The sequence below is a fragment of the Ranitomeya imitator genome, chromosome 1 (genome assembly GCF_032444005.1).
Source record: "Ranitomeya imitator isolate aRanImi1 chromosome 1, aRanImi1.pri, whole genome shotgun sequence".
Taxonomy (NCBI): Eukaryota; Metazoa; Chordata; class Amphibia; order Anura; family Dendrobatidae; genus Ranitomeya; species Ranitomeya imitator.
In genome coordinates this window covers 519,298,296-519,312,672 of record NC_091282.1, presented here as the reverse complement: position 1 = coordinate 519,312,672, position 14,377 = coordinate 519,298,296, and the positions used below count along the sequence as shown (strand labels likewise).

General features: G+C 42.9%; 1 protein-coding gene across 1 annotated transcript in view; it reads right to left on the bottom strand.

Annotated features, from left to right (window-relative positions):
- The window catches only part of SHB (SH2 domain containing adaptor protein B), a 198,564-nt gene that overhangs the window by 138,164 nt on the left and 46,023 nt on the right, over window positions 1-14,377 (bottom strand). Inside the window, exon 2 of the mRNA XM_069766669.1 lies at window positions 1,353-1,470. Coding sequence (XP_069622770.1) covers window positions 1,353-1,470 — 118 coding nt within the window. The remainder of the gene's footprint in view (window positions 1-1,352; window positions 1,471-14,377) is intronic.

The following is a 14,377-nucleotide window of genomic DNA, read 5'->3' as shown; positions in this document are numbered from 1 at the left end:
ACACTCCAAAGACTTTCAGATAGGGAATTTAGTTTGTGAGCACAATTGGGGACAGCGATGATGAGGTCTTTAAAGTGCTTTGTAAGTGAGTAAAAATAATCTGCTGGAATTGGATAGAAAAAAAAATACATTGATGCAAGCTAACTAATTTATAACACTGGAATTGCTGTGTAATAAGTTATGTAAAGATTTTCCATATTGCACATACAAAAAGTAATGCATGGCAAACATTTTCAAAAGATGGTCTATTCTCTGACTTATTTCTCCTTCTAAAAGCAAAGACGTATCATGAAATTAGTATTTCTGGTCTGGGCTGCATTTAGGGAATTTCAATGTCAAACATGTTTTCCCAAAAATTAGACATGCCATATTACTTCATAAACTTCTCCTTACTTTTGTTTTGCAGTGAGAAGGAACTGGGACTTGAGATGCACGTACCAGTGATTAGTTGTGGTCCAACTCACTTTAAAAATTACCTTTGACCAATACGGAACATGCCACCAATGCCAAGAATCTTAACAGACGTGGAATTAAGCCTTGAAATGATCAAATAGATTTATTTTGCTCATCTATTCTGGATGGGAAAACCTGGAACACCTAGCCATACAGTGCTTTAAAGGGGCACCATAGCTCCATACACAGATAGTAATTGAGCCGCAATAACCGCGAGCAGCCAGTAGACAAAGAAATTGGAAGCGGAGCTGCAGGACTTGTGATAGAAATGTAAAAAGTCCACTGGCCACGGATTGGATACTGATGACAAACCCTGGACAATCCATTTAAACTTTAGTTTATCAGTACCGTGCTCCTGTTGGAAGGTTACATCTAGAATACAGATCAATAAACTTGGGAATAATGTGCCTGCCTAAATGTAGCCAAATACTAATTGACCTCATCGAAACTAGCACCAAAGCTTGATTAATTTGCTGTAAGTACAAACATTTGGACACATGAGTTGGTCTACCTCTAGCGGATTAATGAGTAATAATGTAGCCATCTGTTTTTTGCCCATTGTGATCACCGGCTCAGTACGTTCTGTAGAGAACCAGGTGCTAAGCCTGCTAGTCCCTACCCTCGTAGTGCAGGATAACTCCATCCACACTGTTCTCAAAGATGGCCGCTCTTCCAGAAAGCGTCCCAATGCACAGAGCAAATAAAGGTTTTTACTTGATTCATATTTTGAGTTCAAATTAAATCACTGTGAATGACGCGTGATCACTATGAACCAAAAAAAAAAAAACAGACAAGGTAAGTGAATGTCAACCAGTAACACGGCTCACAGTTTGTTCTAAGCAATAAAACGACATGACGGCAATAGTCCGCGGCCACATCAGGCCTCTATCTCCTCTTACCAGTCATCAGTCTCTGGGCCTCATAAGGTTCCATGTAGCCATTCTCCATTTTCACTCCTTTGTTCTTCTGTTCATTCTTGGCATCGAAGGGATCAGAGTAGTCATCAGCAATTACAACCTGGAAGAAGAGGTGAGAAAATGACACTTATTACACTAGGTCTCGCCATCTCTACTCTTTGAAGCAGACTGACAGTCCTTTATAGTAACACAAGGATTGAGCTAGGAAACGAATAAAAGATAGGACCTTACAACCAGACCATGGGTGTCTACATCCACTGTGGACCACTGGGGAAGCCATATCACAGAACTAACCACCGTAACAACCAAAGGAGGTCATCCACAGTGTTAACACAATTCTGTAGCTCCGGAAGTACTGGTTCTCACGGTAGAGTGACCTGGTGTATAGAGTCTTCTGCAGGACAGCATGAAGGACTTTTAGGTGGCACGAGACAAAAAAAAGTCTTCTTCTGCACAATTATATAACATTTAGGGATGTAAAAAAAAAGCTAGAGATGAGCTATAAGAAAAACTGAGAGAAGACAAAATTCTTCATAGGTCGTCTACGCACAATCCATGATACAATCAGTCTCTTCTTACTTAATTCGACAAATATTCGTCATGTTCAGCAAACAATACACACCCACACAACTGGTAAGAATTCAAGGAAGTCATTTTAACGACAGTTTATTAACGTATTACTATCACTTACATAAAAAAAAACAAGTTCTTTGCTCATTTCGGCTAAATGTTTCCTGAAGGCATTAGCCCAACTTTAATACTGCATCACTAAGTTTAGTTTCTCCACGGTCGCCTCACACCTTCTGCAGTTCACTATTTGTTGGCTCATTTATCAAAGGACAAAGCCCAAAATTATATATAACAAAGACGCTATTCAGTGGATTACTAAAAACTCATTTTGTCACTGGCCAATCAACAATCCAGAAAAGTTTAAATAAAAGGGAACCTGTCATATTGTACATGCAGTCAAGAATGGGCAAAATTTTCAGTCTCTCGATGTACAAAACTGATAGAGACATACCCTGAGCAACTTGCAGCTGTGATCGCAGCAAAAGGCGGCGCAACAAGGTGAAAGTTTTCGCAAGGCATTACTGGAAACGGGAGCATCACAACGAGTGGGAACGCTGTGAGGGACGCCGGAAGGTGAGAATATCATGATTTTTTATTTTATTTTTTTAAACAATTATATGGTTCCCAGGGCCTGGAGGAGAGTCTCCTCTCCTCCACCCTGGGTACCAACCGCACACAATCTGCTTACTTCCCGCATGGTCTGCACAGCCCCATGTGAAAAGTAACTGGATCAATGCATTCCTATGTGTGCGGAATCCCCGCGATTCCACACAAAGAATGAACATGCTGCGGTTTTTTCCGGAATGCAATTCCGCCGAAGAAAAAAAACGCAACATGTGCACAAAAATTGCGGATTGCATTCTAATAATAGGATGCTTAATGTATGCATTTTTTTCGCGGTTTTATCGCGTTTTTATAGCGAAAAAAATGCGAAAAGTCCTAAACGTGTGCACACAGTCTAGAGCCAACACTGGTATGATTACGTCTGGTAATGGCAGCGTGCCTGTGGCCTCTTGTAGAGCGGGGTCTACAGAGGGAGCCCACTAGTCCCAATACTGCACATTGCGCTGTAAAGTGATAAAACCACATCCTCAGAAGGCAGAGCTAGTTCCCATCAGAACTGGAAACTTCAAAGCGTGGCGTGCAATAACCTTATTTGCACATGATAGCTGCTCCTTGGCACTTCGCACCATTACTTTAGAGCCCAGAATTGCAACGAAATGTCACCTTTTGTGCTCCTTAGTAAGCCAAGATGACAGCCAGGACACTTTCCTCCAGCCCTGTTTGCCTGGTTTTAGTGTCTTTGCTCAGCTAATAAAAACTACACAAAAGAATACCGGTAAGTAAAAAAAAAAAAAACAACTAGGAGATTACAGGGTAAATAAAGGGCCTCATGTGTCTTCTATGGGTTTGGAGTGCAGAGAAGTACCAGAGGAAACAGGCCTTTGTTAGGCTCAATGACCCATGAGTTGCCTTATAAATGTTTATTTTCCCCAAAGACACACACTATGAATGGGAACCTGCACCATTCCAGGAGACTGTACAGGCAATATAATAGCAGACCAACTACTTTATACCTGCATTGTACATTGGGATATAGGGAGCCTGCTTTGACCATGTTCACACTCACACGCTGATTTTACGGCCACAAAAACGCAGTTTTGGGTGCAGGAATCGCATAGTATTAGCTTGTACTATAAAAAGCAGATTTTAGTTTTAATTTAAAAAAAAAAAACACTGTTTAAAAACTCTGCATGTGAACATGGACTTAATGAGTTCCAGTCACCAAGCCAAAAGTGAACAGTTTTTGCTCTTTTATTCCCACCTTTTTTTGGTTAAATCCTCCATAAGGTTCCAGTGATGAGGGTCTATTTATTTAGTGCTTATCTTTATGGTCTGTAGCAAGGGGGCATGCAGCCTATTAATCCATGCCCCAGAGGATCATATGAGCAATGCCACCTTGTAAAAAGCATAAAACCATAGAAATTATCAGCCAATAAAAAGGCGCATATTGCTAGAAGTGTATGGCAGATTTAGAAGGAAAAAAAAACAAAACAAAAAAAAAAAACACAAACATGGAATACTAAGGCTATGTGCACATGTTCAGGTTTTTTCGAGTCTTTTTCGCGGTTTTTCACGGTAAAAACGCTATAAAAACTCATTAAAAACGCATACATTATGCATTCTATCATTTAGAATGCATTCTGCATGTTATGTGCATATGGATGCGTTTTTTTTTCCACGAAAAAAACACATTGCGGTAAAAAAAGAGCATGTTCATTATTTTTGCAGATTTTCTGCATTTTTCCCGCAATTCTATGCATTTGGGGAAAAAACGCACAAAACGCGTCAAAAACGCGTCAAAATCGCGGTAAAAACGCATGCGGATTTCTGGCAGAAATGTCAGTTTTTTGTCAGGAAAATTTCTGCAAGAAATCCTGACGTGTGCACATACCCTTAAGGTGAGCAGTGGGACTAAAATAGGAGCAAGCACTGGACACTTGTCTAGGCGATAGGTCATCTATAAAGCACCCCTCCAGTGTTTTTTTCATTTTTGGAGTGGTGCTTCTAATTAAGATCACTGAACCTAGTCTTATGCCGTATATACTCGTGCATAAGCCGAGATTTTTCAGCACATTATTTGTGCTGAAAACACCCCCCACCCCCCCCTCGACTTATACAAGAGTCATTTTCCAGAAAGCAGGTGGGGGAAAGGGGGGGGGGGGTAGGGGAGCAGCGGCAGGAGCCTGCTAACAGAAGACATCATACTCCCCCTCCACGCGCCGTTGCTGCATCTCCATCCTGGGGGCTCTTCCTGTGCTGAGCGGTCACGTGGTACCGCTCATTAAGGTAATGAATATGCACGCGTCTCCACTCCCATAGGCTACAATTTTGACATACAGTGTACAGAGCTGTGCCTACTAAATAATTAAGGGGATGCGGGGCTCCATGCATCAGCTTATTATGGGGGTGTCCAAAGTTGGACCACCGCTCATTCCGAAGGACTAATATCAAAGTACCAGAAAACCGCTGCAAGCAATGACCTGAAACTATATGAAACGTTTCAGTAGATAACAAAATGACTGCGACGTACAATTAGAAGGATCTCGGCCTCTTTTCTCAATTTCCCATTGGACCATTCTTACCAAACAAACTTGGTCACAGTTCTTATTAATCTCTTCTAAAAAGGTAAGTCATACAGTAAGACCATCTATGGAACCGTTTGGACATGAGCACCAAGCCGGCTGGCGGTAATAATAATCATTGCCACCGTAAGGTGTGAGGAGGCCATGACGCTAATATAGCAGGCTATTGGTACAACACCCGCCATGCCGATACTAAGCAGAGCACTCGGAGGGGAACATGCTTTTCATTGTCCTGGTATGCCATGTCTTATGTACAGAATCAGATACATGTTACAGACTTAGGAAAACTTGTTCCATAGTTTCTATAACAAAAATGTGACTTGCAGACCCAGTCATAGCAAATTAGAAGGGATCCATGTAAATAATGCAGGAGTGCAGGCCTCCATCCCTTACACAGCAGGCGAGCACGCTTTGCGAATGGCGTTCACAGAGTGGAAGAGAAGCAGCATTTTGTGACAGTGAGCACAGGGATGGATTGGCGCTGCCTAGCACTCAGTGATGTAGACACAAGCTGGAGTCTGAAGAGCTGTCACCGGGATCGCACACCGTACACAGACAACAATGTGCGGCAGCCAGCAGTAATTCCTCGGCAGAGAAAAGGCTAGGTTTATCTGTGAAAGCCCTGCAGCTGAACTACCATCCCTTCCCTTTGTGATGCCGGCTTGTCACCAGCAGATGGATGGTGTCTCAGACTCCGTGCTGAGTCCAAAAACTCCACATGCTTACACTGCAATAGACAGATTTCCAATTAACTGCCCTAGAAGGGATATCTTCTCAACATCAGCAGGGAGTCAAATTATCAAAAGACAAGAAAAGTACAAACATAGACGGTCAGAAATATGAAGCATAAATTTAGTCCCGATCATCTGTTTCATGCTCAAATCGATTCAGTCAGGACGTTTTTGCAATGTAATCTGAAAGAAGCATAAAAAGGTAGGGACAGAGACCCTGATTCCAGTGATGTATCACTTAATATACTGGGTGCAGAAGTTTTGATAGAATCAGTTTTCCCTGGGCAGATCTAGCGGTTCTTGGAATATTGAGCCCAGTATAACCCCACTACCAAAGTACAGAAAAAACCCCAAAAGGAATGAACTGCAATATAAACTGGTATGAATGTGTAAATTCACACTAGTCACTGAACAGAAAAACCCAAAGACAGAAACAATGATTGAACACTGTGCAGTAAATAAACAGCATAGTAATTAAAAAAAAAATGCAAAAGCCAGCCTACCACTCAACGGTGACCATAATTAGGACAGTCCAAACTCCAATATTAAAAACTTTCCCGTTTGTCAAGTGACATGCATGTGGATAAGGGCTGAGAAGGACTGAGCCCAATTAGTGGACACAGCCAAGGGGAGACCACATCAATATAATGCCCAGCTCAAATGAAAGGCAGGCCACACTAGTGCAAACAGACAAAAAAAAAAAAGTGTGAACTGGGATATAAACTGGTGTGCATGCAGCATGTAAGCGCACGTTCACACTAGCCACTGAACAGCAAAAAAAACTAAGACAAACTATGATTAAATGCTTATATGGTACTTACATTTTTTGCTAAAAAAAAAAAATGCAAAAGTCATCCTATCACTACACTTGAAAAACAGGAAGGTTTTTAATGTTGGAGTTAAGACTGTCCCAATTACGGTCACCGTGGAGTGGTAGGATGGCTTTGCTGCTTTTTTTTTTTTATATTCAAAAACGTTAACCAAGTATTGTTTCTTTTTTTGTTGTTGTGATTCTTTTTTGCTAGATCTCACACCAGTCCCTGCCTGAAATAAAATTCCAGGGATATTTGTGATGTCGTAGTTGAGGACTAAGTGCGTCATTTTATTAAAAAAAGTAAATGTTGGCGAACATTGGAATTTAAAAAAGGGAAAGTGTGAATTTGAAATAAAAAAATAAAAAAAATGTGGATGAATTGAGCTCCAAGGTTCAGAAACAGTACTGAAACCCCATTTATATGGTTGTGCACCAATATACCGTTTCCTACTCCACAAACTGAAATGAAAGTGCCTTCTCCAGAATCGGCTTTTGGGAGGCAAACTGCTGCAGAAGATATTACAAGAGAATACGTCGTATTAAGTCTAACTAGATGCACCAACTCGAAGAATCCCTTCAAAACCACAAGGCGGATTTTAATGTGTACACCAAGGAACACCAAGTAACTAGGCCTCATTTCCCATAAGGTCAAAAACAAACTATTAAAGTGCAAACATTTGAGCGGAGGCCAGTCATGGAAAAGTGTGAAAATTAAAGGGTTGTTGTATGTGCACATCATTGTTTGTCTGATGTGAATAGTAACCTCAGGACAGTAATAACAGGTCTTAAAACACATTTTAAGCGTAGGTGTTATACTAAGTAACAGATGAGCACATTTTCTTGAACATTTTCAGGTCACATTTTCATACTCTACCAACATAGGATCCAGTATTAAAATCTGTAATAAAAAATAATTCCATTGAGGACCGGTATGGGAAAGGGAGATACCATCAAGAAATTGCAGTACTTTTATAGAAATCGGAGTTACAGAAAGGGGCACTATACCAAATTTCTTACACTATTTTGCCCAACAACCGTCGTCATCGCAAAAGGCTTCCCGCGGCTTTATACCCCGTCAATCCAGGATTTAGAGGTAATAAGTGGCGACAGAAACCCAACAGTCGTACTGCTTCACAAGCAAGACCCCTGAGCCAAGCAAATACAACCGATGCACCCTCCACTTCCACCACGTTACCTCATTTTGAGAGATCTGCTATAGAAGGTAACAATACTGATGAGAAAAGCCCCCTGAAATAAGACCCAAGACCCTCATGTTAGTGGTGATCGTGGAGGCCCTGTTTCAGGTCACCAACGTCCAATCCGTGGTGGTGCAGCTGCTGGCGAGTACGCCAGACGGTTGTCACCGACAGGGGAGGACCATACTGCCTTCTGCTAACAAGCTGGCCATAGGTGGGTTACTTTCCCCCTGATTCTGAACAAGGAACAGGCAATTATTTATTTTAAAAAAAATGACCCTGAGCAGCAAATGTTCATTGACCACATCTTTGCTTCATTCTTTTCCGGGCCACAGCAGCTGCAAATCACATTATGTAAGCATCAGCGCCTGCTGCTAATTTTACATGCTAAAGCCTGTGGCCATTTTAAAAGGTCTGATTTGAACACTGTGGATATGAGGCTGTTAGTCGTTTCCAACTATTAATAAGTATGTACCAACGCTCCTACTCAGGACTGTTCCGACTGTGTTGTTGGCTTATGACGTTGTCCATCTGCATCATTATAGGCAGCGACCCTGTCGGCGAATATGCCCAAATTCCGGTTTGTAGGGGCCACTGAACGCAGGAATGAGGTTCTGTGATTGGAACGGAAAAGAGAATATACTGCAGATGCAAATCCGACTCCATTTGGTTTCTTTAGGCTGTAACAGCTGGAGCAACGTGCGGAGAGGTCGGGATTTTTCTCAGGTGAGTTACAGGACCAATGCTGGCGGCAATCCGCTCCTCCTCAATAACATCTAGACGTCAAGTTACCAGCCCTTTCCTCGGGGCTTCCTAGTCAGATTTAGGGGGATCACCAGCATACAATGCACCACATGAGCCTTATGTATTTACTGATCCAAGACCGGAGGGGGTTAACCAGACACACTCGGGTTGTGTGTCAGATTACAGAAAACAGGATGCAAACGAAAAACATTTGTATTCAGTATACACAAGGATAAACTGCATATAAAAGACATCACTGTGCTAAGGTAACAGCACAAGTCATGGCCTTGATCTATGAAACCCCCAGTGTTGCCCAGAGAAACCAGTCAGATGTCCAGGGAATCTGTCAGCAGGATTTTGCTATGGAATCTACCTGCACCATTAGGTAGGAACAAAGACCCTGATTCCAGTGATGTGTCTCTTAGCGTACTATGTGCAGCAGTTATGATAGAGTCACAGTTTTGTCGGCTGCAGATTCAGCAGAGCTCAGTTGCTGCTCCCTGTACATCTTCGCCCACACCACAGCTTTCTGTGTACACTGTACAGGTCCTTCTCAAAAAATTAGCATATAGTGTTAAATTTCATTATTTACCATAATGTAATGATTACAATTAAACTTTCATATATTATAGATTCATTATCCACCAACTGAAATTTGTCAGGTCTTTTATTGTTTTAATACTGATGATTTTGGCATACAACTCCTGATAACCCAAAAAACCTGTCTCAATAAATTAGCATATTTCACCCATCCAATCAAATAAAAGTGTTTTTTAATAACAAACAAAAAAACCAACAAATAATAAAGTTCAGTTATGCACTCAATACTTGGTCGGGAATCCTTTGGCAGAAATGACTGCTTCAATGCGGCGTGGCATGGAGGCAATCAGCCTGTGACACTGCTGAGATGTTATGGAGGCCCAGGATGCTTCAATAGCGGCCTTAAGCTCATCCAGAGTGTTGGGTCTTGCGTCTCTCAACTTTCTCTTCACAATATCCCACAGATTCTCTATGGGGTTCAGGTCAGGAGAGTTGGCAGGCCAATTGAGCACAGTAATACCATGGTCAGTAAACCATTTACCAGTGGTTTTGGCACTGTGAGCAGGTGCCAGGTCGTGCTGAAAAATGAAATCTTCATCTCCATAAAGCATTTCAGCCGATGGAAGCATGAAGTGCTCCAAAATCTCCTGATAGCTAGCTGCATTGACCCTGCCCTTGATGAAACACAGTGGACCAACACCAGCAGCTGACATGGCACCCCACACCATCACTGACTGTGGGTACTTGACACTGGACTTCAGGCATTTTGGCATTTCCTTCTCCCCAGTCTTCCTCCAGACTCTGGCACCTTGATTTCCGAATGACATGCAAAATTTGCTTTCATCAGAAAAAAGTACTTGGGACCACTTAGCAACAGTCCAGTGCTGCTTCTCTGTAGCTCAAAAGTGGCTTTACCTGGGGAATGCGGCACCTGTAGCCCATTTCCTGCACACGCCTGTGCACGGTGGCTCTGGATGTTTCCACACCAGACTCAGTCCACTGCTTCCTCAGGTTCCCCAAGGTCTGGAATCGGTCCTTCTCCACAATCTTCCTCAGGGTCCGGTCTCCTCTTCTCGTTGTACAGCGTTTTCTGCCACATTGTTTCCTTCCAACAGACTTACCATTGAGGTGCCTTGATACAGCACTCTGGGAACAGCCTATTTGTTGAGAAATTTCTTTCTGGGTCTCACCCTCTTGCTTGAGGGTGTCAATGATGGCCTTCTTGACATCTGTCAGGTCGCTAGTCTTAAGGTACTGTCACACTAGACGATATCGCTAGCGATCCGTGACGTTGCAGCGTCCTCGCTAGCGATATCGTCCAGTGTGACAGGCAGCAGCGATCAGGCCCCTGCTGGGAGATCGCTGGTCGGGGAAGAAAGTCCAGAACTTTGTTTCGTCGCTGGACTCCCCGTAGACATCGCTGAATCGGCGTGTGTGACACCGATTCAGCGATGTCTTCGCTGGTAACCAGGGTAAACATCGGGTAACTAAGCGCAGGGCCGCGCTTAGTAACCCGATGTTTACCCTGGTTACCATCCTAAAAGTAAAAAAACAAACACTACATACTTACCTACCGCTGTCTGTCCTCCAGCGCTGTGCTCTGCTCTCCTCCTGCTCTGGCTGTGAGCGTCGGTCAGCCGGAAAGCAGAGCGGTGACGTCACCGCTCTGCTTTCTGGCTGCCTGGCGCTCACAGCCAGACCAGAGAAGCAGAGCGCCGAGGACAGACAGCGGTAGGTAAGTATGTAGCGTTTGTTTTTTTACTTTTTAGGATGGTAACCAGGGTAAACATCGGGTTACTAAGCGCGGCCCTGCGCTTAGTTACCCGATGTTTACCCTGGTTACCGGGGACCTCGGGATCGTTGGTCGCTGGAGAGCTGTCTGTATGACAGCTCTCCAGCGACCAAACAGCGACGCTGCAGCGATCCGGATCGTTGTCGGTATCGCTGCAGCGTCGCTATGTGTGACGGTACCTTTACCCATGATGGGGGTTTTGAGTAATGAACCAGGCAGGGAGTTTATAAAAGCCTCAGGTATCTTTTGCATGTGTTTAGAGTTAATTAGTTGATTCAGAAGATTAGGGTAATAGGTCGTTTAGAGAACCTTTTCTTGATATGCTAATTTATTGAGACAGGTTTTTTGGGTTATCAGGAGTTGTATGCCAAAATCATCAGTATTAAAACAATAAAAGACCTGACAAATTTCAGTTGGTGGATAATGAATCTATAATATATGAAAGTTTAATTGTAATCATTACATTATGGTAAATAATGAAATTTAACACTATATGCTAATTTTTTGAGAAGGACCTGTATAGTGACAGAGCAGCCAATCGGTGCCGCTGATGTGATTGGACTAACCTGCACGTTCCATGTTGTCCTGTAATGATAATCTCCTGCTGATAAAGCACTGGTTGTATTGAAACAGCAAAACACATCCCAGTAAGTGACATCCCTGTAATCAGGATCTCTGCTCCTATATTATGGTGCTAGCAGATTCCATGGCAATAACCTGCTAACAGATTCCCTTTCAGTGGTCATTTCCCTCCGGGCAGGGTCTATACCACCATCTCACACTTGTCTCGTGAAGAGTTTTTACATGACACCCAACTTTTTGCCCAACTCCTTTGTATCATCCTTGACACAAAGGATGGAAATCTAAAAAAAAAAAAAACACAAAAGAAACCACTATATTTTCCACACAAAAGTGGGACACACCGTAGTGGATACATTTACATTTTTGGTAAAGTTTTAATGAAAAAAGGTCATTTTTTTCACACTGCTCTTTATTCTCCTTATGGCACTCGGAGTGCACGTTCCCCAAACCTTTCTGGACCCCCCCAGGAGGAGCGTACAATCCATTTATTGAATTCCTAAGATATTAGCAATACTTTCTTTTCTAGTCAGACAACCATAGGACGCTCACTAACAGTACGAGTATGTGCGCTTACTCACATAAAAGATTTAGAGTGGGTGTTCTGCATGCAGAAAATGGTTTGTTCTTATTACAAAACACTTAAAGTTAATCCGTGAGTAATGTGTAGAATTAGCAGGTAAGGCTTGTAAAGGAACATCCACCCGCCTGCTACAGGCGCACAATCCCCAAACATGGACTCCACATACCAGTACCTGCACTGTTCCTACAGTCTGGTATTGTCACCTCTTCTCCAGCTCCCCCAACAGGACAGAGAGAAGCACAAACGCAGCACATAATCCGTTTTCATCAGGAGGATAATTGGAGTGCTGAAAGACAGATTTGTGATGGCGCACCAAATCCTTATGTCAAACTAACATACCCACCCAGTAGCTACATGCCTGCGCCCTACACACAATGCTGCCTTAGTCACTGCCGGGACGCCTGTGTTACTCCTAGGCCTAGTCTCCTGGTAGGTTACCAAATACTACTATGCTAAAAGCATACATTATTGCTTATTGGATCCTAATACTGCACAGAAATTATCCAATCGTGCCCTGTAAACCTGCACGCCTTATAAGCCTTTATCTCCAACTGTTGGCAGGTCCCATCAAAACATGAATCTGGCATCTATGGAGATCGTCAGTGACTGCAAATGGAGAATCCATCAGCCTTTAATTTCATTAAATCCAAAATTATGCCTAGAAAATCCACATATCCATGACCGAAGAACTCAAAAAAGGGGTTCAAGATGTGCTCAAAGTAAAAGAACCAACACATTTGATGGCACATTTCCACCAAGTATCCTACATATAGTTCTGAACTAGCAGCAATGCTCTGACACTGATCTACGAAACAATGGCCATCTAAAATATGCTGGGGTGAAACTCAGGCACTCAACATGTGCCTGTGGCCTTAAGGATGGGATTGATGATAAATGTATGGGGAGGGTCCTCTGTCCACTAAGTGAACTTATTTTACTTCTATAGCACCACCATTTTCCATAGCACTTTACAGACATTACCAGCACTGTCGCCATTGGGTTCACAATGTAAATTCGCCATCCATAGGTCTTTGGAGCGTGGAAAGAAACCAGAGTACCCGGACAAAACCCTTGTGGATATGGGGAGAACATACTAACTCCTTGAAGATGTTGTCCTTGGTGAGATTTGAACCCAGGACCCCAGCCACCATGCTCAGTGGCTAGGTAGTAGTATGTGTGACAACAGCTTCATTTATGGTCCACGATGCAGCGTTGCCTGTAGGAAACCACCACAGCCACAGACCATGAATAGAATGGTGGTTCATAAGCTAAACTATGCCAAAAATGTTCATAATCAAATAAAAAAAAAAAAAAGTTTAAGCTAAAAATGAATGTATTAGGGGAAACAAAAAAAACACCCACTAACAAGGTACACGGTGGAGCTGCCAGTAAAACATTGTGTAAATCTAGGAAAAGAAAGACTAAACCGTTTCACGTGCATACCATGCTTCTGTACAAGGCTGGAGACTGGCGGCCATGCCCCGGACGTGAACACTTATGATCACTGTGTTGGACTAGGTTTGTCTTCTCCGGAGTTACGCCGATCTTAGAAAACAAATGCCAAAATGTCTAGCCAGCGCCAGTCTCAGGAACTGCCCTCCAAGAGTAAAGATGAATGCGCCCTCACTTTTAACTAACAATTATATGGAAGTAAGCTGATACCCTGCAGTCTTCAGGAAACACTGGATGACAGTGGCGGATTAGTGAGGAGGACATTTTTGTTCCTAAGATGGGCTAAAGGTTTTTCTAGGTTATCAGCAGCCACTCTAATGACTGACTGGCTGGGATAGAGGAGTGCAGTGCGTCTGCCGGTACACAGGGAAAGCATTCTGGTGGGTTATTTTCTCCTCACCAGCTGCTCGCAGGGTGCCTGTGTATATCAGTGGTGTCTGCCATGCCTACCTCTCAGCTGCCACCATGTATAAACAGTCTGTGCACGCAGTATGGCGTCTCGTGAAGGGATTTCCTATGTGCGAAGTTTGGGAATATCTGCTCTCTAGCTTCTGCCTTAATAGATAAGCACTTAGGCTTATTCCCAAAGTTTTACTAAGCTATCATGAAGAATGCATTGTCCAACATGGATAGACTGTGCTTTGTGGAATAGTGTCACCTCACACTCCTGAGATGAGGGGCTTGTTAGAAATTCTGTGGTAAAATTGTGAATATGTCTGCGGGCAGTAACGGTAAACAAATTGGTGTGACACCTTTCCAAGGAGTGAGGGGAAATAAAATAAAAGTACCAATTGGTAGAAAAAGGCTAAAGCAAATACTCAGATTGGGAAGAATATTTCATATTAGTGAGGACATAAAGG